The sequence below is a fragment of the Musca autumnalis genome, unplaced genomic scaffold (genome assembly GCF_047663935.1).
Source record: "Musca autumnalis isolate F117 unplaced genomic scaffold, ASM4766393v1 scaffold_1, whole genome shotgun sequence".
In the NCBI taxonomy this organism is placed as follows: domain Eukaryota; kingdom Metazoa; phylum Arthropoda; class Insecta; order Diptera; family Muscidae; genus Musca; species Musca autumnalis.
This window is the reverse complement of record NW_027411644.1, coordinates 226130207-226156994: the sequence shown is the minus strand read 5'-3', so window position 1 is coordinate 226156994 and position 26788 is coordinate 226130207. Positions and strand designations below refer to the sequence as shown.

At 37.0% G+C, this 26788-nt stretch overlaps 1 protein-coding gene and 1 long non-coding RNA gene across 2 annotated transcripts; both read right to left on the bottom strand.

Annotated features, from left to right (window-relative positions):
- Nucleotides 1–1113: 1113 nt before the first annotated feature.
- On the bottom strand, nt 1114–18201 carry LOC141389183 (pheromone-binding protein-related protein 6-like). The gene is made up of 4 exons (XM_073960315.1): nt 17533–18201; nt 16610–16685; nt 1398–1660; nt 1114–1312 (listed from the first exon to the last, which is right to left on the bottom strand). The coding sequence occupies exons 1-4, from the start codon at nt 17620–17622 to the stop codon at nt 1295–1297; spliced, it is 447 nt and encodes a 148-aa protein (XP_073816416.1). The 5' UTR covers nt 17623–18201; the 3' UTR covers nt 1114–1294.
- A 7914-nt stretch (nt 18202–26115) lies between these two features.
- LOC141391516 (uncharacterized) lies at nt 26116–26495 on the bottom strand. The gene is made up of 3 exons (XR_012409668.1): nt 26380–26495; nt 26221–26317; nt 26116–26158 (listed from the first exon to the last, which is right to left on the bottom strand). It is a non-coding gene; the product is annotated as an uncharacterized lncRNA (long non-coding RNA).
- Nucleotides 26496–26788: the final 293 nt, after the last annotated feature.

Here is a 26788-nt window from a genome sequence, read left to right as displayed (position 1 = left end):
TGGCCTGACCACTAGACTCTAGCAAACATATTTATACCCTCAGCCTTTAGGCTTGAAAGGGTATATACACTTTGATACGACCAAAAATGTGCCTCATCGAAATAACGGTTTTAGACCCCAAGTATGTTTGGACGAAATGTGTTTCAGACAATTTGGAGACGATTTAGCCATGTCCGTCCATCTGTTTGTATGTCCGGCTGGTGCGCACGATAACTCTCGAACGGATCAAGCGATTCGAACCAAATTTTGGGTATAGTACTATTTTATCCAAACTTCGGGTATCTCCCACACAAATGTTCAAAATTTTTCAGTATAACGGTGCGAACGATTCCTCTTGAAAGGAGCAATCGATTTGACCCAAACTTTGTACATCCTATTATTCCTTACAGATATATAAAGGGTTCGAATATGGACTATATCGGTTCACTCTTTCGGGTACCTCCCACAAAAATTCGGATAAAGTGAAGTTTAAAAGCTTCTCTCGGATTGTATTGCCTTGCGGCTACCTTTACGACGGTACACTTCTTTTCTTGCGCAAGTCCATACTCCCTGAGATAGTGGCCTAAAAGCTCCAAGAAACTCTGACGGTACCAATCAAAATGGCAAATCCGCAAGATAATTCCCGCAGGTAGTTTCTGATTGGTGCAGACTTTGCACATCGTATTATTTCATCCAGTCATGTATCAGGTTGGGATATGGACTATATCGCTTCACTCCCTCCAGTACCTCCCACACAAAATGCGGAAAAATGAAGTTTAAGAGCTCCTCTCGCATCGTTTTGATTCTTTTTTCAAAGATGTTCCAGCGGCCTCATTTACAACGGTGCATTTTTTTCGGCATAATTATTGTGTTTGGTTTTGTTGTTGTTTGGTCAGTGGCTGAGGGTATATCTCTGTCAGCACAGCTGACTGGTACTTTCTTTCTTGGTTTGTATGGACTTGATTGTAAATCCTGGACTTGGCCATATAACCAATTTCACAAACTATTGTAATGAATTTTCTTAGATTGTTTTATACACCACTTATTGAGTTTAATCTGACAACGTTAGGACCCCATATTAGTACTTATCCAACATAAGTTAAAACACTTATTCCACGGATTAATAAATCAAATTTGTTGCTTGCATTTCATGCAATTTGCTTGCCATTAAATAAATATATTATATACAGATTATCGACAAAAAAATCAAAAATATTGAAACCTCAACCACAACAAGTTGTTAAATAAACACATAAATAATGCATATTTTAATTGAATAAATAAAACAAAACCATCTTCCGTCCTTTCCATGAACTTAGGGTAGGAAATAGTGCTGAAAATAGGCACAAAGCAAATAAACAAAAACACAATTTGAATAATCTAAAATACAACAATCAGTAAATGGTCATGGTTATTACCACTGGATCCGTTTGCTTAAAGCAAACATGCCAAGACCAAGCTCGGTCACACTGGCTACTACCCTGGGGCACATGAGATTCACAGGCATCGATAATATGCTGGACATATTGTGTCAGTTCATCGGGCAAAACACGTTTCAATTTTTCATAATGAAGCTCGCCATCATCATCGACAATATTTACTTCGTGGAATAAACAATTCATGTAGCATTTTAAGGCCGGATCTTCATGTATTTCTCCATCGCTGAATTCCTTAATGGCCTCTGGACAAACACACGTGCACACACACAACAATAACGGCATGAAAAAAAGAAGAATTAATACATTTGATGTGAGTTAATTTCTTTGTCAATTAAAGCTTAAACGACAAGTCAGAAAACAATGACCATTAACAATGGAAATGAAGAAGAGCATGACTGACACTGGGGATGGCAATGCCGACAATGTGATAACCAGTTGTAGCTTGAAAAATGAGCCTATAGAAGAGAAAAAACTGAAAATATTCAGAGGACAAAATACTTTAAGATGAACATTTGATGCCAAGCAACGGCGGTCATAATCAGTGTTGACATGGATTTTTTCAGGATTAATTTTGGTTCCTCTTTGTTGTCACCTGGGAAACTTCATTCAATACTACTCAAAATGATAAGACGATAAAGCTTGGGATGAAACATCGGGTAAATAACACCACCGTTGATAGACACTTTAAAGAAAGTAGAAAATCTCGAAGGAAGGCACATAATGGTGGACCATGATCTGCACGCTGGCGGATGTACTCAAAATGTGCAACACTGAGATTATTGAGCTTTCAATATTTGTAGTGCAGAATATCTATTGTCTGTAATATTGACTTTAAGACAATAAACAAAGAACAAATCGTTAACTTTGGCTGGGCCTAATTCGTATAACCTTCACTGTAAAATATTCTGAAATAAAATGGAATAACTAGGTTTCTTTAGGATTTTAGGTGGAGATATTTTATGCCCAAACTAACAGACACCGGTCCACGTTGCTGGCCCGTCGTAATAAGTTTTAATGACAACTTTTTATGGACTTTATCTAAAATTAACGGCGTGCTTACAAAAATACCTACTTTTTCACTAAAATGCAGACTGTTGTACGGTCGTATTACATAAACACGCAAGGTCCATATCTCCATAAGAAAAAGTAAGGAAAATAAATCATCTTTTATATCTATAAAATAGGGAAATGTTTGTATATACGTTTGTTTGTTATTTATGCACTCAAAAACCGCTGAACAGATTTTCCTGACAATATATTAAATTTTGAAAATTAAGAATATATTTACCAAACTATATTGAAATCGGTTCAAATTTGGATACAAGAAGAGACGTCAAAGTCAAGGAGGATACAAGGAGAGACGTCAATTACAAGTAGAAAAAACAGCCTACTATGAAAAAACAAAAGAAAAGAAAAACAAACCCCTCTAAAGTTGACGAACCCCGCAAACGTTTTAAGGACCATGATCTGCGAATCTGCACCTGGAATGTTCGCACTCTTTATAGAGAAGGTGCAGTCTTCGCATTGGCAGACGTACTTGAAAAGTACAAGGCCGATGTTACTGCCATACAGGAAATACTATGGATTGGGAAAGGCGTCACAACAACACCTTAAGTTGACGCACTGTATTATAGCTGCCATGACGTAAAGCATGAATTTGGTTGCGGATTTGTAGTTAGTCGGAGACTAAAACATCTGGTATCCAGCTTCACCCCAGTGAATGAAAGACTTGCTGCAATTCGAATAAAAGCTAAATTCTTCAACATCAGCTTTATTTGCGCTCATGCTCCCACTGAAGAAAAGGACGAACAGACCAAAGATATATTTTACGAGCGCTTAGAAGAAACATATGACCGTTGCCCTGCCCATGACATTAAAATCATTCTAGGCGATTTTAATGCCAAAATTGGAAAGGAGAATATTTTTGGCCCAACAGTCGGGAAATTCAGTCTCCACAGTGAAACATCTGACAATGGTATGAGGCTGATAGACTTTGCAGCTGCAAAAAACATGGTAGTTAGCAGTACCAGATTTAATCATCTCTATATTCATAAGGGCACCTGGCTGTCTCCAGATCAAAGAACAAGTAATCAAATTGATCATGTTGTAATAGATGGAAGACATTCATCCAGCGTGTTGGATGTACGATCGTTCCGAAGCGCAAACATTGATTCGGACCACTACCTTGTTGCAGCAAAGGTACGTAACGAACAGACACAACGCGGAAGTTGGACATCGATAGGCTGCAAACACAACAGATAGCCACAGCATATTCCACTCAACTAGCCCAATTGCTTAACGCGAACACTCCTTGTCCCGATAACATAACAACACAATGGCAACATATTGCCCACTCCATGCAAACAGACGCAAAATCCATACTTGGATTCCAGAGACCTCCACAAAGGAATTCATGGTATGATCAGGAGTGTCGTGCTGCAACCGAAGAGAAAAATGCGGCATATAGAGCTACTTTACAATCAGTAGCAACGCGTAGCGCACGAGAGAGATATCGGGAGAAAAGGAGAGAAGAGAAACGTCTTTTCCGCAAGAAAAAGAGAGAAATGGAAAAGCGGGAGTGTGAAAAAATCGAGATGTACAGGAGCCAGAATGAAGTCCGAAAATTCTACCAAAGAGTGAAACATCAAACAGATGGCTTTGGTACAGGCACATCCTCCTGAAGAGACCAGCAAGGTAGTCTGGTAACAGATACAGATAGCGTGCTCAGGATATGGAAGGAACATTTCTCCAATCTGCTGGTATCCAAGAGTAGCGAAGACGATGATACCACAGATCCAATCCCAGAAGATGGTATAGAATGTATACCGCCCAGCCAAGATGAGGTAAAGACAGCAATAAATCGGCTGAAGAATAATAAGGCAGCAGGAGCCGATGGCTTGCCAGCCGAGCTGTTCAAAAACGGAGGCGACACGCTGATAAGGTGAATTCATCAGCCAGTTAGTACCATCTGGCAGGAAGAACGAGTACCCGACGATTGGAATCTGAGCATACTATGTCCCATCCACAAGAAAGGAGATAAGACTGTATGCTCCAACTATAGGGGCATAAGTCTTCTCCCTATTGCCTATAAGATAGTGTCAGGGATATTATGCGAACGACTAAAGCCAATGGTCAACGAAATAATTGGACCATACCAATGTGGCTTTAGACCTGGCAAGTCCACCATTGACCAGATATTTACCCTGCGGCAAATCCTAGAGAAGACCCAAGAGATGCAGATCGACACATTTCACCTTTTTGTCGATTATAAAGCAGCATTCGACAGTCCCCTCCGATCAAAGGTATTCCACGCAATGTCTGAATTTGGTATCCCCGCAAAGCTCATCCGGCTTTGTAAAATGACTTTAACTGACACGAGGTCCTCAGTTAAAATAAGAAAGAACCTCTCCGAAGAGTTTGGTACCAAAAGAGTTTTCAGACAAGGAGACAGCCTTTCGTGTGATCTCTTCAACATTTTGCTGGAAAAGGTTATACGAGAGGCAAACGTCAAAAGAAGTGGCACAATCTACACCAATAGTCACATGTTACTTGATTATGCTGATGATATAGACATCATGGAACGATCAGTAAAAGAAGTAACTGATACCTTTATGAAGGTCGAAGGAGAATCTGCTAAAGTGGGTCTGGCGGTAAACGGTGAGAAGACCAAGTTGATGGTGTCGACGCGCAATGCGTCCATTGAGCTCGGACTGACTGTGGAATTTGGTTCTTATAATATTGAGGTAGTAAAAGACTTCGTCTACCTCGGCACCTCCGTAAACACAACAATCGACATCAGTTGTGAAATAAAAAGAAGAATTGTATTGGCCAACAGATGCTACTTTGGTTTAAGTAAGCAGTTTAAAAACAAAGCCACATCTCGTCAAACAAAAATAACGCTCTACAAAACACTGATACTACCCGTGCTGATGTATGGCTCCGAAGCCTGGGTACTTGCGCAAGCAGACATGGCAGTGCTTGGTGTGTTTGAGAGAAAAATTCTTCGAAAGATCTACGGACCAATCTGCGTTGACGGTGAATATCGACGCCGCATGAACCACGAGCTGTATCTGCTATACAACGACATCAATATTGTTAAACGTATCGAGATGCAGCGATTGCGTTGGCTAGGCCATACCATAAGAATGAGTGATGATGAACCCGCTAAAAAGGCGTATAAATACGGACCGCTTGGCAGTGCACGCAGAATTGGCTGATGAGATGAAAAGGCGCGGTATTCCAGAGTGCGAAGCACCTATGGAACAAATGTTCTGTAATGGGTCAGCTAAGTAAGTAAGTAATTAAATATCGTATATCTGAGAGACTTCGTAATGGGCGAAGAGGAAACATTTACTTATATTTAACTTATGAGATATCTAAATCATTATTGAAGTAAAACTTTTAAATACAAGTTTGAGTTATCCTAAGTGTAATTTAAGGTGCCACAATAGGTTGAAAATAATTACTCCCATGAATAAAAAAAATTACAAGCTTATGGCACTCAAACTTTGTGTTATTCCTATTTTAATTCTTTTCTTGAGTATTCTCCGATAGATCTAAATCCAATCTGCCGAAATCGAGGGTGTAAGAGTATACGAAATTTGTAAATATGACTTACTTAGGAGTTCTTACAGTCGGAAAGTATTTAAGATGAATGTTACCTCCTGCAGCATAGAAAAATACCAACACATATCGAAACCACCATACACAGAACTGAACGGGTAGATAACGCTTTCGTATCTGCTATATTTATTCATTAAAATGCTAACAATTAAAGTAAATATAATTATAGTCATTATAGTAATTATACTTTATCCTAGTTGGGGTAGCGAAGCGCACCGGGTTCAGCTAGTTGGAGATATAACATATTTAAAACAAGTAAGAAGGGCTTTAAGTTCGGCCGGGCCGAACTTGTTATACCCTCCACCAGGAGTGGTATTAAAGTAAAATGGAACAATTATTTTTTTTTTCGTTTATGAAAAAGACAACACCAAATTTCAGCACTTTCGATAAAACAATATCGCTAACCATCAAAATACGGAAATTCGGGATGTACCGTTCTATGGGGGCTATATCAAAACGTCGATCTATACCGACAAATTTCTGGCGTAAAGTTTTTAGACTCAAAGAAGACTAAATACCAAATTTACGATATTTCAGTAGGATAATGTGGTTAAAACCTAAAAAATACCGTAAATCATGGGGGATATAGGAAGACGTGGACCTATACTGAATATTCTTTTCTAGGACATTTTATAACCCCATAAAAGACTAAATAACAAATTTCAGTCATTTTGGTGGGATATTAACGTCACATCCTTCACAATTATGAAAATCGGGAAGTACCGTTCTAAGGGGGCTATCTAAAGGCGAGGACCTATACCGACAAATTTCATATGGTAAGTTTTATAACTCAGATTTAAGCAATATCGGAGAAATATTGAGGCTACAACCTTCAAAATACCGGAAATCGAGAGGCACCGTTCTTTGGGGCTATATGAAGGCGTGGACCCATTCCAACAAAATTCTGGGGGAAAATTTTATATTCCTAACGAAGGCTACGTACCAAATTTCAGCCATTTCGGTATGATAACGAAGCTAAAACCTTCAAAATACGGAAAATCGGGCGGTACCGTTCTATGGGGGCTGCATTAAGGCGTGGGCCTGTACAAAATAATTTCTGTGGGAAAGTTGTATTATCCGAACAAAGACTAAATACCATATTTCAGCCATAGTGGATGAATATTGAGGTCACAACCTTCAAAATATCGAAAATAGGGAGGTACCGTTCTCAGGGGCTATATGTAGGCGTGGTCCTATACCAACAAATTTAGGGTGGAAAATTGAATACCCCTAACGAAGACTAAATACCAAATTTCAGCAATTTCAATGGATTATTGTAGCCATAACTTTCAAAATACCGAAAATCGGGAGTTGGCGTTCAATGGGGGCTATATGAAGGCGTGGACCTGTACCGACAAATTTCTGGGGGAAAGTTTCGTACCCCCAACGAAGAACAAATACCAAATTTCGGAGTAATATTGAGACCACAACCTTCAAAATACCTAAAATCGGGAGGTACCGTTCTATGGGGGCTATATGAAAGCGTGGATCCATACCAACAAAATTCTGGGGGAAAGTTTTATACCACAAACGAACACTTAATACGAAATTTCAGCCATTTCGGTGTGATAATGAAGCTAAAACCTTCAAAATACCGAAAATCGGGAGTTGCCGTTCTATGGGGGCTATATCAAAACGTGGACCGATGTAGCCCATTTGCAATACCAAACATCCTAGGAGTAATAGAAATTAAAAGCACTATCATAAAACTTGCGACGTGTATCTTGATTTCAACAGACGGGCGGACTGACGGACAGGACATGGTTATATCGACTTAGAATTTTACCCTGATCAAGAATATATATACTTTATAGGGTCTCCGATGAATATTTCGATGTGTTACAAATGGAATGACAAATTTAATAATACCCTCCATATGGTGGAGGGTATAAAAACAGGCGTGGTCGGGTCTTAAGGCCATAAAATATGTAGCCTGTTTTCTGGGGTCATCCCTGTACATTCCCTGACAATTTCAGGAAAATCGGTTCAGTAGTTTTTGCAGAAAAAAATTAAATTTTAAAATGTAAAAAGTGGGCGTGCTGAAATTTTCTTTCCATAAAAACCTGAGTTGGTTTATGACGGTATTTGATTTTTATTCATAAAGATATGACGTTTTTTTTTTTAAATATGGCTAAGGAAAGTACCCCGCCTCCTTCGAAGTTCAAGAAAATATGCATCCTCTTTTAACCGGAGGCCATCCCTGACATTCCCATTCAGGAAAATCGGTTCAGTAGTTGGTAAATGTAACATATTTTAAAATATGGGTGTGGTCCCTTAGTAGGTAAGGTCGGAGACACAACCACAATTGTCTCGCAAATTTATTTCCAAACAGATACATGCGTTATTATGTAAATATAGCATTGTAACAAACTTTGTAGCCTATTGCTTAACCGGGGGCCATCCCTGCACATTTCCTGACAACCTCAGAAAAATCGGTTCAGAATTTTTTGTAGAAAAAATAAAAATTAAAAAAGGTGGACGTAAAAGTGGGCGTGGTCAAATTTTTTCCCATTAAAACCTAAGTTGGGTTATGACGAACATTTCAAAAATATAATTATCCAAATCGGTCCAGCCGTTCTCAATTGATGCCATTACCAACGAACGACATTTGATTTCTATTTATAAAGACTAAGGTATTTTGCAGCTTTCAGTCACATTTGCCAACCGTATTGGCAGTAAATGCCCCTGAAAACAATTGGTATTACCCCTCATGTAACGTGTTCCCCCCATTTAACGTACATACACTCCGGTTTATCTGAATAGAACCAACCAATATTTGCTCACAAGTACTGTTATATCTTACGATAGGAGAGGAATTGTAAATTATATTTTGGTGGACATGTAGAGTATATAGTAGCCGATATTTTCAATACCTAACATGTTTCACATATGCGTTACTTTTTACTCGCTTTATGAAAAATGTCAAAATATTACCATGTGTTAATGGTTCACCAGGATAGAACCACCCTAAAAATTTACACAAATCCTTTATTAAATGTGGTAAACTATTACAAAAAACTATTTATAATTATAAATAAAGGCCGGTGGGATTTTCTTTATTTTTTGGACCTATAGATGTCCAAAGCCAACGAAACTGGGTGGGACCCATCGCTTTGCACACACTTTCCTGAGATAAAATATCAATTTTTGGATTGGAAAGGTAGAAATTTGAGATATCTTTACAATATTTCCTCTGTTTCGGACTCATAAACCTATCAAATGCGACTTGTTTGTAATTTTATTGTAGTCTTGAAAATTTTGAACATAATTCAATATGAAATTTTGACTTTGTAAATTGTTTCTATCGATTTCTTCATATGAATATTTTTTGCTCCTCTAAGCAACAAAGACCCAAGACCCTAATACAAATTTTTTGCAAAATATTTGTTGGCAATCAACACTCACGGCCTTTATTTATAATTATAAACAGTTTTTGGTTAAAGTTTGCCACATTTGACAAAGGATTTGTGTAAATTCTTAGGGTGGTTCTATCCTGGTGAACCATTAAAACATGCTAATATGTTGACATTTTTTCATAAAGCGAGTAAAAAGTACCGTTATAAAGCCTATGAGAAACATGTTAGGTATAACAAGTAAAAAGTCGATAAGTTCGGCCGGGCCGAACTTTTTATACACTCCACCATAAAATAGTCTTAATTAAAATGGAATAATTAGGGTCCTTTCACAATTTTAGGTGGAACAACTTTTCGACAATGGCCCACAGGGTCGCTAACAAAAAATTCATCACGCCATAACGCGAAAGTTCGACTCACCACGGATCCGTCCTTCGGGGTTCATAATATACTCACCAAGGCCTTTCTTCCCCTAGAGGAATTTTCCGTGCCCCAGACTTTATCTAATCTAATCTAAAAAATGTGTTCAGCTAGGTGAAAGGTACCACCTACGGGGCTATATCAAAGAGTCAACCTATTTTAAATTTTTTGGCGGAAAAGTTTTATAGCTGCAGGGAACTTCAAGAGTCAAATTGAGGGTAGTTTCATCAAAACAATGTAGACCCTCAAAAATGGACCCATGTTGACGAATTTTAGTGAAGAAATTTCGTGACCACTGAGAATTCCCGAAAATCGGGAGGTACAGTTATATTGGGGTATACCAAAACATGGACCTACATATATTGGCGATTATTTTTGAATAGACAAAACTGTAGCTAAAATTCTCAAAATACCGATCATTACAGCTAGTTCGGTTAAAAATTGCAGATAAAATTCTCAAAACACCGAAAATCGGGAGATACCGTTATATGGTATACGCTATACCAAAACATGGACCTATGTTGACGATGTTTCGTTGGAGATGTTTTATGACCACTGAGAACCTCAAACGGCAAATTACAGGTAGTTCGGTTAAAAATTGTAGCTAAAATTCTCAAAATAGCGAAAATCGGAAGGTAGCGATATATGGGGGCTATACCAAAACATGGACCTATGTTGACGATGTTTCGTGGAGATGTTTCATAACCACTGAGAACCTTAAATGTCAAATTACAGCTAGTTCGGTTAAAAATTATAACTAAAATGCTCAAAATACCGAAAATCGGGAGGTACGTACAGTATCGGCCAAAACTAAAGCACCCCCTCAGTAAATTTTTTTGAAATGATAATTTTTTTATGAAAACTAAATTATAAATTTATTTTTTATTTTTCTTTTTATTTTATTATATCTTTATAATTGAAAAATACAAAAATAATGAGACCAGAATTTAATAAACAAAAGTTCAAATTCAAAAAACATTTTAGGTCGCAAATATAAGCGGACAAAACTAAAGCACCCCCCCATTTGAGGTACAGCAAAAACTATTGAAATCAATATTTCGTTGCTTATCCTCTATTCTGGATGACACAATCACATCTTTTAGGCATAAAGGATACTAAATTATTAATTATTGCAGGCGAAATAATAGGTTTTCGGAAAATTTAGCTTAAATCCTCAAAATACTGAAAATCGGAAGGTACCGTTATATGGAGGCTATACCCAAACGTGGACCCAGGTCCACGATTTTTGGTGGATATGTTTTGTGACCACTAAGAACCCTATGTACCAAATTACAGCTAAATTAGTAGGAAAATGTGGCTTAAATATCCGAAATACCGAAGATCGGAAGGTACCGCTATAAGGGGGCTATACCAAAACATTAGCCGATATTGTTCATATTCATCCAAAAATGATGCTACAGCATCCACTAGTCAAATACAATACGCTAACGTTTAAAAATTAGCAAAAGAACGAATTGCAGAAGAACGATAGACGCCGGCTTATTCAGTCGACGACCAGCAAAAAAAAAACCTTTCATATCGACTAAAAATGAAGGAGCCAGACTGGCATTCGCCAAGACCCATTTGAACTGTTTTCCGATGAATCTATGTTTAATTTAAAGTATTCAGATGGTAAAAGGCTTGGGCCAAATGGGCAACCGTTAAATCCTAAATATTGCAAAGACGCTGTAAAACATGGAGGTGGAAGGTTTTTTGCTGGTCGTCGACTGAATAAGCCGGCGTCTACAGTTCTTTTGCAATTCGTTCTTTTGCTAATTTTTAAACCTGAGGGATTTAGTATTTGACCAGAGAATGCTGTAGCATCATTTTTGGATGAATATGAACAATATCGGCTAATGTTTTGGTATAGCCCCCTTATAGCGGTACCTTCCGATCTTCGGTATTTCGGATATTTAAGCCACATTTTCCTCCTAAATTAGCTGTAATTTGGTACTTAGGGTTCTTAGTGGTCACAAAACATATCCACCAAAAATCGTGGACCTGGGTCCACGTTTGGGTATAGCCTCCATATAACGGTACCTTCCGATTTTCAGTATTTTGAGGATTTAAGCTAAATTTTCCGAAAACCGATTATTTCGCCTGCAATAATTAATAATTTAGTATCGTTTATGCCTAAAAGATGTGATTGTGTCATCCAGAATAGAGAATAAGCAACGAAATATTGATTTCAGTAGTTTTTGCTGTACTTCAAATGGGGGGGTGCTTTAGTTTTGTCCGCTTATATTTGCGACCTAAAATGTTTTTTGAATTTTAACTTTAGTTTATTAAATTCTGATCCCCTTATTTTTGTATTTTTCAATCATAAAGATATAAATAAATAAGAAGAAAAATAAAAAATAAATTTATAATTTAGTTTTCATAAAAAAATTATCATTTCAAAAAAATTTACTGAGGGGGTGCTTTAGTTTTGGCCGATACTGTATATAAGGGGGCCATACCAAAACATGGACCTATGTTGACGATGCTTGGTGGAGATGTTTCATGACCACTGAGAACCTCAAATGTCAAATTGCAGATAGTTCGGTTACAAATTGTGGCTAAAATTCTCAAAATACCCAAAATCGGGAGGTACCGTTATATGGGGACTATACCAAAACATGGACCTATGCCCATATCCTTTGGGATATAAGTTTGTTGATTACTAGGAACTCTAAGTGCCAAATTATAGTTAATTCGGTATGCAAATGTGGCGAAGAACGTCAAAATACCTCAAATCCGGAGGTACCGTTATATGGGGGCTATACCAAAGAGTGGACCGATATAGCCCATCTTCGAACTTGACCTCGGGTGCAAAATTTCAGCACTCTATCTCAATTATTGCGGATGCTAGAGTGATTACAACAGACGGACAGACGGACGGACAGACGGACATGGCTAGATCGTCTTAGAATGTTATCCTGATCAAGAATATGTATACTTTATAGGGTCGCAAATGATTAGTTCGATGTGTTACAAACGGAATGACAAACTTAATATACCCTCCATACTATGGTGGAGGGTATACAAATATCGGCTACTATATACTCTACATGTCCACAAAAATATAATTTATAATTCCTCTCCTATCGTCAGATATAACGGTATTTGTAGGCAGATAATGGTTGGTTCTATTCAGATGAACCGGAGTGTATGTAAAAGTTTAAGAGGTCTAAACGCAATCCAACCGTATTGGCTGTTGTATATTGGCATTTGGTTTTCATATGTACGAGGGCTGCACGTGATGGGATAATGCAAAATAGCCTAGTTATGTACCGTGAGATAGAAGAATCCTTGGGCATTTCTTCCACAAACTAACATTTGATATCGGATGAACACCTGGCTGCAAAAATTGATTTTTCTCGTTAGATCCAGCAAAATTATACAATCGCTCAAAAAGAGACTCTTGTGGATTGGTGCAAAGAAATCGCGAATAAAAATGATCGTTGTGCTTCAAACGACGTTTATAAGATTGTCACAGACGACGAATCTTGTATCTATGCTTAGGAGCCCGAAAAAAAAACAGGAATCGACCGTTTAGGTCTTCAAAAGCGAGCCAAATCCGAAGAAAGTTGTTCATGTATAAAGCACTTCGAAGCAAATTGTTGCCAGTTTCTTCGTCAAAACTGACGGTGTGGCGACTATACAGCTTCAGAAATGTAGGACGGTTAATTCTGAGTGGAACACTACAATTTGTTTGCCAGAAGTCTCCTGAGGAATTCGAAAAACGAACAAGACAAGACGAATCATTTTGCATCATGGCAATGTGAGCCCTCACACATCGATTCAAATCAGCGCCTGTTTCACCGGATAAAACGTGGAATTGATGGGTCATCCGCCGTACAGCCCTGACTGGGGATCCAAAGACTTTATTTGATTCCAGCATATAAAGAAAAAGAGGAGTGGTCAAAGATTTTCGTAGCCATATGTTGCTATAAAAGCGTTCAAAACCCATATTTTGGAGGTGTCTAAATCGGAGTGGAAAACGGGATTAAACGATTGGTTTGAGCGCATGAAAAAGCGTATAAATCATGCTAGAGCTTACTTAAGAAAACAGTAAAACTATTTTTGATGGTAAATATTCGCGTTTTCATTGTTATGCCAGATAGTTATCGTTTAGCCCTCGTACAGGGAAACTTCCTTGCATAAAATTCTTATTATAGATCCACGAATATGTATAACGATTCCGCCGATTTAAGGTTTTTTTAAAAGATTTTTGATATTCTGAGCGATTTAGCTAGAAAGACTTTGTTTTTATTATTATTACAGTGTTTTTACAGTGTTTTATTTAACTTGCTTTGGTGTGTGTTTAGTTCAAATTTGGTAACTCTTTTTTAACACGGTTGCAGTTGACCAATCGAACTAAAACTTTGCACACTTTTCAGATTTGGATGACAATACACGAATATGAAATCAAAACCAATATTGGTCCATTTTTACACTGTTTTACAGTGTTTTATCTAATTTGCTTTTCAAATCTGGTAACTCGTTTTTCACACAGTTGCAGTTGACCAATCGAACTTAAAATTTGCACACATTTCAGATTTGGATGACAATACATGAATACGAAAACAAAATCAATATTGGTCCATTCTTACAGTGTTTTTACGGTGTCTAACTTAACCCCCTTTTCAAATCAGGTAACTGATTTTTAAAACGGTTGCAGTTGACCAATCGAATTAAAACTTTGCACACTTTTCAGATTTAGATAACAATACGTGAATATGAAACCAAAATCAATATCGGTCCATTTTTTCCTATAGCCCCCATATAACGGTACCACCCGATTTCCGGTATTTTGCTTTTCAAATCTGGTAACTCATTTTTCACGCAGTTGCAGTTGACCAATCGAACTAAAACTTTGCAAACTTTTCAGGTTTGGATGACAATACATGAATATGAAATCAAAACCAATATTGGTCCATTTTTACAGTGTTCAATTTTACATGCCTTTCAAATCTGGTAACTCATTTTTAACACAGTTATAATTGACCAAGCGAACTAAAACTTTGCAAACTTTTCAGATATGGATGACAGTACATGAATATGAAATCAAAACCAATATTGGTCCATTTTTACACTGTTTTGCAGTTTTTTATCTAATTTGCTTTTCAAATCTGGTAACTCATTCTTCACACAGTTGTAGTTGACCAATCGAACTAAAACTTTGAACACTTTTCAGATTTGGATGACAATACATGAATATGAAACCAAAACCAATATGGTTCCATTTTTTCCTGTAGCTCCCATCCAGCGGTACCACTCGATTTAAGGTATTTTATCGTCATTTTGAGCCCGTATTGGCTGTTTTTTGACAACTAGGGTTTCCAATGGTACAGAAACGTACCCATTAAAAATTATGGACATAGATCCAGGTTTTGGTATAGCCCCCATATTGCGGTACCGCCCGATTTCAAGTGTTTTAAGGATTTTATTTTCATTTTTATACCGAATTGCTAGTAACTTGGCATTTGGAGATCCCAGTGGTACAGAAATTTCTCCACCAAAAATTGTGACATAGGTCCAGGTGTTGGTATATCCCCCATATTACGGCTCCACCCGATTTCAAGTGTTTTTTGTATTAATTTTTGGGCCGAAATGACTGTAACTTTGATTTCGAGTTCCCAACTTCTCCACCAAAAATTGTGGACATAGGTCCAGGTTTTGATATAGCCCCTATAAATGGTACCACCCAATTTCAGGCATTTAAAAGTTTGTATCTACATTTTCGGCCTAAATTGGTTATGGGGTTCCGTTGAAAATGGAAAGAGCATATTAGGAGGGGAAAGTTCGGAGGAGGTTGTTCGGCGGTGGTTTTTCGGAGGTTCGGTGGAAGTTGTTCGGATTTAAAGTGAATGTTGTTCGGAAGATCCGAGGAGTTTGTTTGAAAGTTCGGATGAGGTTGTCCGGAGGAGATTTTTCGGAAGTTTGGATGAGGTTGTTCGGAAGATCGGTGGAGGTTGTTCGAAGGGATGGTGTTATGAAGGTGGATGTTAGGAACTTCCACCCCCTCTGAACTTCCAAACAAACTTCTCCGAACTTCCCCTTCTCAACTTGCCTTTCCATATTCAGTCTAACCTATTCACTACTACACACATCCACAATCACAAATAAAATTGAAAATCTTAAAAATGTATTTACAAAAAAATTAAAATTAATTATAAAATTAATAAGTTTCAGTGTTCTATTTTTAAATGCACTAAAAACTAGAAAATAAGTATATAATTTAAAAAAATTAAGTAACAGTGTTTTATTTATAAATGCACTTAAAAGTAGAAACTAATTTTTCATGATGGAATCTCTCAAATAAAAGGCTTGCCGTTCAATATTGTCACTATTTTTTATTCAAATGCAAGCGTTTTATTTGAGAGATTCCATCATGAAAAATTATTTTCTACTTTTACGTGCATTTATAAATGAAACACTGTAACTTAATTTTTTTAATTATATACTTATTTATAATTTGCTTGTGTTGGAGGCTACTCGACTTACTTGCTTGTTTTTATGGCTTATGATAATACTTTTTAATTCTATCTTCAATAAATAAAATAATAACTAATTTGGGAACAATTTTAGTTAATGAAACGGACTATGGGAGTATTAATGTTCTGCAGTAGTGTCTGAAGTGTCTGACAAATAAATACTTAGGTGTTACTGGTCATTGGACTAAACAGCTTATTGCACTTTTTCCCACTTTGTGTCGTAGGGTATAAAAAGTAAAGCTTAAAAATAATTCAAATACCAAAAACTACAGCCGTGTATAAAATAACAACAAAATATACATTCATTCATACATACCTTCGGTTACTCCTGTTTTTTCAACGCAAACATCGTGGATAATGATAAATCTTTTGAGAAATTCTGGTGGAGGATACTGAAACCACAAGAAGAAGAAAATGAAACAAACATATGAAATAAGGAAACAGGATAGAAGAGCAGAATGAATAAAACGACAGATATCATTGGAAATGGACACTTCATGAATACAATACACATAGAGAAGAAACCAATGAGTACACACACAGAAACTCACTCTGATGCGAATTATTGACATTGTGTTTTACCAGACACCTTACAAATACTAGCCTTACGTTGAAGTACAACGGAGAATAATTTAACAAAAAACGAAAAAATAAATTAAGACAAATATCCCTCAGTTTTTTCACACGTTATCCTACAGCCAAGTGCTCTCGTGAATATCGCCAGCAATGTGTCAAAGTTAATTAAGATTGGAATCAACAACGCCAGCTTATGGCATTCATTGCGATTCGTTTTCTTGATTTCTCATTTTGTTAATCAGAGTAGAAATTTCATTGATGAAATTGACACATCTGATGGCGTTACATAACACAGACACTTTGGACGCTTTTAAGCAGTTGTAATCCCTTCCAAAAGTCGATCCAATTTAAAATTGCAATGAAATATTTTAATCAAGGAAATTGACGTTATGTTGTGGGGTATTAATTTTTAAATTTAATTTTCCAGCGAAGCATAAAAGTAAATTCAGAAAACATTATTCTGAATCGAAGTTGGTGTCGGGTTTAAAATATTTCACTATGAATCAGAATCGAAACATCTAAAAATAAAAAAACATTAAATACGCTCTCGTAAACACTACAAATCATTCAATCCTTTTTCTCTTTACACATTTTGTTACACTTTTTTTGAATATATGTATGTATGTGTTTAAAGGCTCTAAAGTAATTAAATTGTTAGCTTACGTTCTCATCGCGACGTGGTTTTTGTGCAGATGCTAAAAACGGCATCAATATCAGGACAACTGGCAGGACAATTAAAAATCTTTTTTCCATTTTGTTCGTTAGATAGTCTTGTTAAAGTTTGCGTTCAATGTGGAGTTTCGTCGAGTGATGAAGAAAACTGTAACTTTTAACAGGAGTTCGTTCGTTTTTTGTTGAAAAATTTTGCCGGCCACTATACTGCGTGCCTGGCCTAAAGATGAATCGATGAATACGACTTGATTTACATTTGTAATTGCTTTATTTGAAATTCCAAAGAGTGTTTTATAGTTTCACTACGGATTGATGTTGCTGCGGCGGCCACTACAGGCATCAATTGCTTATGCCAGCACTCATCGCCATCATCAGCGTGGCACCCAAATTGTTACTTTAGAGTATTGCAGTGATACCGTAATTACAATTTTCCCAACATTGTTCTTGAAAGCACTAATAAATTCTGCTTACAAATCCGAACTTTGAATTGCCGAGGTAGCAACAATAAAAAAATCAAACATTGTCACTTTATTGTGCTATAGCATGGTTGTGCGTTTCTGATTGTTTATTTGTTTCTTTGCGATTTTATAGGCGTACAAATGTCATGTCATGTCATACTCTCAAACTGATACCCGTACTCGTTACGTTACACCTACGAATGATTTGCAATGTGATTGTTGGGGCGTTACCAACAATCCATTCATCATTCCATCAACATCAACAAGTGTTTTAATGATGAGTTGAATATTGATTTAATTGAATACAATTTGCGTTAGAATTGTTTAGTATGAATTCATTTTTTCAATGACATAATAAATATGCGTATTAAATGCAGTTTATAACGATTGAATTATTAAAACGATAAATGTAAAAAGCCATGAGGGAGATTTTAAGAAATGCAAAGATTAAAGATTTTTAAAGAAATGCAAAACTTGGATTTTTTAAAGATTGTTAAATAAACATAAAACCTGAATTTTTTTAAAGATTTTTAAAGAAATACAAAACTTGGATTTTTAAAGATTTTTAAAAGAAACACAAGACATGGATTTTTTAAAGATTTTTAAAGAAACATACAAAGTGAATTCTTTAAAGATTTTTAAAGAAACACAAAACTTGGATTTTTATATATTTTTAAAGAAATACAAAACTTTGGTTTTTAAAGATTGTTAAAGAAATACAAAAATTGAATTTTTAAAGATTTTTAAAGAAAAAGAAAACTTGAATTTGTTAAATATTTTTAAAGAAACACAAAACGTGGATTTTTAAAGATTTTTAAGAAAACACAAATCGTGGATTTTTTAAGGATTTTTAAATATCACAAAACGTCGATTTTTTAAGGATATTTAAATATCACAAAACGTCGATTTTTTAAGGATTTTTAAATATCACAAAACTTGGATTTTTTCAAGATTGTTAAATATCACAAAAAGTGGATTTTTTAAGATTTTAAAACCACAAATCGGGGATTTATTAAAGATTTTTTATAAAAAACCATGAAACGTGGATTTTTAAAGATTTTGTTTAAAAACCACAAAACGTGGGTTTTTTATTTATTTATTTTTTTTTTTTTTTTTTTGAATCCACAAAACTTGGATTTTTTAAAGATATTTTTAAAAACCACACACCGTGGATTTTTTAAAGATTTGTTTTAAGAAGCCCAAAATGTGGATTTTTTAAATATTTTTTTAAATGACAAAACGTGGATTTTTTAAAGATTGTGGAAACGTGGATTGGGTGACATAGGGGATGGAAGATACCAAGGAACGGTCCTGACCGGTTTTAACACGGCAAAGCCCAGGATTTATCTTGGTACCTCTTTCATCTCAAGTGGACACTGACCTCCCCGTGGTGTCACCTGGGGAACTGCCTTTAACACCCATTAAAGGTAGTGAGCTAACATGTGCCGTTCACCCATAAGAACGTTAAAAACTTGGGTTTGGGCGTCGGGTTAGTAACCCTCCCCTAGAAAAAACAGCCTACTATGAAAAAACGAAAGAAAAGAAAAACAAACCCCTCTAAAGTTGAGGAACCCCGCAAACGTTTTAAGGACCATGATCTGCGAATCTGCACCTGGAATGTTCGCACTCTTTATAGAGAAGGTGCAGTCTTCGCATTGGCAGACGTACTTGAAAAGTACAAGGCCGATGTTACTGCCATACAGGAAATACGATGGATTGGGAAAGGAGTCACAACAACACCTAAAGGTGACGCACTGTATTATAGCTGCCATGACGTAAAGCATGAGTTTGGTTGCGGATTTGTAGTTAGTCGGAGACTAAAACATCTGGTATACAGCTTCACCCCAGTGAATGAAATACTTGCTGCAATTCGAATAAAAGCTAAATTCTTCAACATCAGCTTTATTTGCGCTCATGCTCCCACTGAAGAAAAGGACGAACAGACCAAAGATATATTTTACGAGCGGTTAGAAGAAACATATGACCGTTGCCCTGCCCATGACATTAAAATCATTCTAGACGATTTTAATGCCAAAATTGGAAAGGAGAATATCTTTGGCCCAACAGTCGGGAAATTCAGTCTCCACAGTGAAACATCTGACAATGGTATGAGGCTGATAGACTTTGCAGCTGCAAGAAACATGGTAGTTAGCAGTACCAGATTTAATCATCTTGTTATTCATAAGGGCACCTGGCTGTCTCCAGATCAAAGAACAAGTAATCAAATTGATCATGTTGTGATAGATGGAAGGAAGAACGCGTACCAGCGTGTTGGATGTACGATCGTTCCGAGGCGCAAACATTGATTCGGACCACTACCTTGTTGCAGCAAAGGTACGTACCCGTCTAAACGTTGCAAATAAAGCACGAACAGACACAACGCGGAAGTTGGACATCGATAGGCTGCAAACACAACAGATAGCCACAGCATATTCCACTCAACTAGCCCAATTGCTTAACGCGAGCACTCCTTGTCCCGATAACATAACAACACAATGGCAAACTATTGCCCACTCCATGCAAACAGCCGCAAAATCCATACTTGGATTCCAGAGACCTCCAAAAAGGAATTCATGGTATGACCAGGAGTGTCGTGCTGCTACCGAAGAAAAAAATGCGGCATATAGAGCTACTTTACAATCAGTAGCAACGCGTAGCGCACGAGAGAGATATCGGGAGAAAAGGAGAGAAGAGAAACGTCTTTTCCGCAAGAAACAGAGAGAAATGGAAAATCGGGAGTGTGTACAGGAGCCAGAATGAAGTCCGAAAATTCTACCAAAGAGTGAAACATCAAACAGTTGGCTTTGGTACAGGCACATCCTCCTGTAGAGACCAGCAAGGTAATCTGGTAACAGATACAGATAGCGTGCTCAGGATATGGAAGGAACATTTCTCCAATCTGCTGGTATCCAATAGTAGCGAAGACGATGATACCACAGATCCAATCCCAGAAGATGGTATAGAATGTATACCGCCCGGCCAAGATGAGGTAAAAACAGCAAACAACCGACTGAAGAATGATAAGGCAGCAGGAGCCGATGGCTTACCAGCCGAGCTGTTTAAAACCGGAGGCGACGAGCTGATAAGGTGTATGCATCAGCTAGTTAGCACCATCTGACAGGAAGAACGCGTACCCGACGATTGGAACCTGAGCATCCTATGTCCCGTCCACAAGAAAGGAGATAAGACTGTATGCTCCAACTATAGGGGCATAAGTCTTCTCCCTATTGCCTATAAGACAGTGTCAGGGATATTGTGCGAACGACTAAAGCCAATGGTCAACGAAATAATTGGACCATACCAATGTGGCTTTAGACCTGGCAAGTCCACCATTGACCAGATATTTACCATGCGGCAAATCCTAGAGAAGACCCAAGAGATGCAGATCGACACATTTCACCTTTTTGTCGATTATAAAGCAGCATTCGACAGTCCCCTCCGATCAAAAGTATTCCATGCAATGTCTGAATTTGGTATCCCCGCAAAGCTCATCCGGCTTTGTAAGATGACTTTAACTGATACTAGGTCCTCAGTTAAAATTGGAAAGAACCTCTCTGAACAGTTCAGTACCAAAAGAGGTTTCAGACAAGGAGACAGCCTTTCGTGTGACCTATTCAACATTTTGCTGGAAAAGGTAATACGAGATGCAAATGTCAAAAGAAATGGCACAATTTACACCAATAGCCACATGTTACTTGCCTATGCTGATGACATAGACATCATGGGACGATCAGTAGAGGAAGTAACTGATACCTTTAGGAAGGTCGAAGCAGAATCTGCGAAAGTGGGTATGGCGGTAAACGGCGAAAAGACCAAATTGATGGTGTCGACGCGCAAAGCGTCCATAGAGCTCGGACCAACTGTGGAAGTTGGTACCTACAATTTTGAGGTAGTTAAAGACTTCGTCTACCTCGGCACTGCCATAAACACAACAAACAACATCAGTTGTGAAATAAGAAGAAGAATTGTATTGGCCAACAGATGCTACTATGGTTTAAGTAAGCAATTTAAAAACAAAGCCACATCTCGTCAAACAAAAATAACACTATACAAAACGCTGATACTACCCGTGCTATTGTATGGCTTCGAAGCATGGGTACCTGCGCAAGCAGATAAGGCAGTGCTTGGTATGTTTGAGAGGAAAATTCTTCGAAAGATCTACGGGCTGATTTGCGTTGACGGTCAATATTGACGTCGTATGAACCACGAGCTATATAAGCTATACAAAGACATGAATATAGTTAAACGTATCGAGATGCAACGATTGCGTTGGCTAGGCCATATCATAAGAATGAGCGATGATGAACCCGCTAAAAAGGCGTATGAATATATGCCACATGGCGGGGCACGCAGAATCGGCAGGCCTAAGCTTCGATGGAGCATACAAGTGGATGAAGAAATAAAAAGGCGCGGTATTCCAAAAAGTCAAGCGAAAAACAGAGAAGAATGGAGATCTTTTCTTAGTTCGGTTTATGGAACAAATGTTCTATAATGGGCCAACTAAGAAAGTAAGTAAATAAACGAGGATTTTTTAAAGATTGTGGAAACGTGGATTTTTTAACAGCCACAAAACGTGGATTTTTTAAAGATTTTTTGTAAAACCACAAAACGCAGATTTTTTAAAGATTTTTTGTAAAACCACAAAACGCAGATTTTTATAAAATTTTTTTAAACACCACAAAACCTGGATTTTTTTAAAAATTTTTAAAAGCCAAAAAATGCGGATTATTTAAAAAAATTTTTTAAAAACCACAAAACGCGGATTATTTTAAAGATTTTTTTAAAAACCACAAAACGCGGATTATTTTAAAGATTTTTTTAAAAACCACAAAACGCGGATTATTTTAAAGATTTTTTTAAAAACCACAAAACGTGGATTTTTTAAAAATATCTTTAACAAGTAAAAAAGTATCAGTCGGCTTTGCCGACAGAGATATACCCTCAGCCTATGTGGATTGAAATACTTTTTCCCCAAAAATAAAAACTTATGTATTTAGGGGTTTTCAAAATTTTGGGCGTATGCACCGACAAAAGTATGGATAGAATTAAAGCTCACAAATTTGTGGGGTATCGATAGATAGGGCTTTTTTATCATACTAGCCTACGAAAAACATAATATCTCTGTAAACAGGGACACTAGGAAAACCTTCGATAAAAATGTCCAAAGAATCCTCGAACCACACAAAAATGTTGAACATTTGTGTGTGTGGTACCACAGGGATTGGACAGATATGGCCCAAATTTGAACATAAACTAAGTTTTGACAATATTTAGAGATCCAAAGTTTGGACCAAATTGGTTGCTACGTCTATGAGAAATCGTGGGTACCATTTTAGGGAATATTTTCGAACTTTTGTGGGGGAGGTACCGGAAGGAGTGGACCTATATTCGAAGAAATATTACAATATCCAAAGTGCGAACGAACGCAGTATTCGGTTCGAGCTCTCCAGCCACTACATATGGTGCCATAGGGGTTTTTTACAACTTTCGGACTGTTTTCTCAAGAAGTATGGACTTGCCCCTGAACAAAAATTTTACTGCCGTCATTGAGGCAGCGAATACAAGTTGCTTCAATGAAAATTAAAGTGATTCGAGAGCAGGTCTTAAAGTGAATTTGTCCACAAAACGAGGGTTTTGTCTAAGGCTGAGGTGAGTTCAGTCGCAGCCAGGGTCAACTCAAGGACCCACGAGTGATGACAATTCAATTCATTATTATCACATCTTGGTGCTTAATTTATGATTAACATGTGGAAATTTATGTGATATATGCAATTATATATCGACACCTCCAAATAATAGTATGCTAAGTCTAAAAAGTGAGTTTTGCAGGAGAAGCTCTCACAGTTTGGACATTTTTTTGAACTTCAGTACTATGCTAAGTCAATATTTGTTTATAACTTCTGTTCGGATTGACCGATCATTACCAAAATTAGACAGAATTTAAATTAAAGGACGTTCGACACCTCCAAATAATAGTTTGCTAATTCCGAAAAGCGAGTTTTGCAGGACAAGCTCTAAAAGTTTGGAAATTTCTTTGACCTTCAGTACTATGCTAAGTAAATATTTGTTTATAACTTCTGTTCGGAGTGTCCGATCATTACCAAAATTTGACAGAATTTAAGTTAAAGAACGTTAAATATAAAAATGTAAAGAACTTGAAAACATGCTAAGTCGACTTAGCATACTATTGTTTGGAGGCGTCGATATGTTGGTTATTCTTCTCAGCTGGTTGGAATCTTACTGTGGCCTCGCAGTCAATCGTCTTCGGGCGACAGGAGAAAGAGTGATGTTGGTAAAGTTGTGGTAGTTGGCTCGATCGTACACAGTGGTAGTGGTTGTTGTGTTGATGCTCGGCTGTAGTACTCGTACCAAAGGACTCGGCTTGTTGTATTGTTGTTTCTGCAGTCGTGTTGAAGTGACTCGGGTTGATGATACTCGGTTTGGTGTAGTCGTTTGAAGCGACTCGGGTTGATGTCTTCGGTTTGATGATACTCGGCTTAGTGTAGTCGTGTTGGAGGGACTCGGTTTGTTGTATTTGGGTTGATGTGGTCGTGTTGAAGCGGTTTGTGGTATTCGGATTGATGACACTCGGCTTGGTGTAGTCGGGTTGGTGACACTCGGCTCGGGCTGATGATACTCGGCTAAGTGCCGTCGACTTGGTGTGATTGATAACCCTCTGCTCGGGCTGATGATACCCGGCTAGATGTCGTCGGCTTTGTGCGATCGTGTTGTAACCCTCGGCTTTGGATTCGGCTGTGGTGGTCGGGTTGGTGGTTCTTGTTGGGGCCCCTAGGTTTAGTCAGCCTGGAACGAGAAGACGATCGTATTTAGAGGGAAGCGAACGAATCGCGGAAGCGAACTAATCGCGGAAGCTTCGGTTATGTTGGGTACTAGGCGACTGCGGACACTGCCACACGTCAACTTCGTATATCCTCGGTTAACTCCAGCACTTCACCACTTCTAGTGTCGAAAACCGAAATACTTATGTGGGTAGCAAAAGGAAGCGAATGAGAATTATATTCACACACTGTGGAAATGATTCTCATTTATATGCACCGAAGTAAAATAATTCCATTACATCGAGTGTTATGACTGATGGTAAACTCATAAATAGCGGGACTCGTAGAAATATGCACATTAAGGTGGGCATATAATGAGGTGGGTTAACCACAAAATAAAATATTTTTAAGGAAAAGAAAAAAAACCACCAAACTTGTATATTTCAAAGATTTTTTTTAAACCACAAAACTTGTATTCTTTAAAAATTTTTAAAAAACCACAAAACGTGTATATTTCAAAGATTTGTTTTAAAACCACAAAACGTGTTTTTTTAAAGATTTTTTTAAAAACCACAAAACGTGGATTTTTGAAGATACTTTTAAAAACCACAAAACGTGGATTTTTAAAAGATTTTTTTTTAAAAGCCACAAAACGTGGATTTTTTTTAAAGCCACAAAACGTGGATTTTTAAAGATTTTTAAGGAAACACAAAGGTGGATTTTTTGAAATATTTTTAGAGAAACAATAAAAAATAATTTAAAAAAATTAAGTTTCAGTGTTTTATTTAGAAATGCACTTAAAACTAAAAAATAATTTGTCGCTTAGCCTCAATATATACATTCTTTCTCATGATAGAATCTCTCAAATAAAACGCTTGCATTTAAATTATGAATGGTGGCAAAATTAAACGGCAAGCGTTTTGTTTGAGAAATTCTATCATGAGAAAGAATGTATATATTGAGGCTAAGCGACAAATTATTTTTTAGTTTTAAGTGCATTTCTAAATAAAACACTGAAACTTAATTTTTTTAAATTATTTTTTATTTTAAACTTTTTAGTAAATACATTTTTTGACCACTGAGATCCCCAAATGCCGAATTACAGTCCATTTGAGCAGAAAATATAGATTAAAATGCTTGAAATTGGGTGGTACAGTTATATGGATACTATATTAAACCTTGACCTACGTCCACAATTTTTAGTGGGGAAGTTCCTGGACTATTGAGAACTCCAAATGCCAAGTTACAGCAAATTCGGGCTAAAAATGGAGACAAAATCCTCAAAATACCAGAAGTCGGGTGGTACCGTTATATGGAGGCTATAGTAAAAAATGGACCCATATTGGTTTTGGTTTCATATTCATGTATTGTCTTCTAAATCTGAAAAATGTGCAAAGTGTTAGTTCGATTGGTCAACTGCAACCGTGCTAAAAATCAGTTACCAGATTTTTAAAGGGGGTCAAGTTAGACCCCGTAAAAACACTGTAAGAATGGACCAATATTAGTTTTGATTTCATATTCATGTATTGTCATCCAAATCTGAAAAGTGTGCAAAGTTTAAGTACGAATGGTCAACCGCAACTATGTGAAAAATGAGTTACCAGATTTGAAAAGCAAAATACCGGAAATCGGGTGGTACCGTTACATGGGGGCTATAGGAAACAATGGACCCGTATTTGTTTTGGTTTCATATTCATGTATTGTCATCTAAATCTGAAAAGTGTGCAAAGTTTTAGTTCGATTGGTCAACTGCAACCGTGTTAAAAATCAGTTACCAGATTTGAAAAGGGGGTCAAGTAAGACACCGTAAACACACTGTAAGAATGGACCAATATTAGTTTTGATTTCATATTCATGTATTGTCATCCAAATCTAAAAAGTGTGCAAATTTTAAGTTCGATTGGTCAACCGCAACTATGTGAAAAATGAGTTACCAGATTTAAAAAGCAAATTAGATAAAACACTGTAAAACAGTGTAAAAATGGACCAATATTGGTTTTGATTTATATT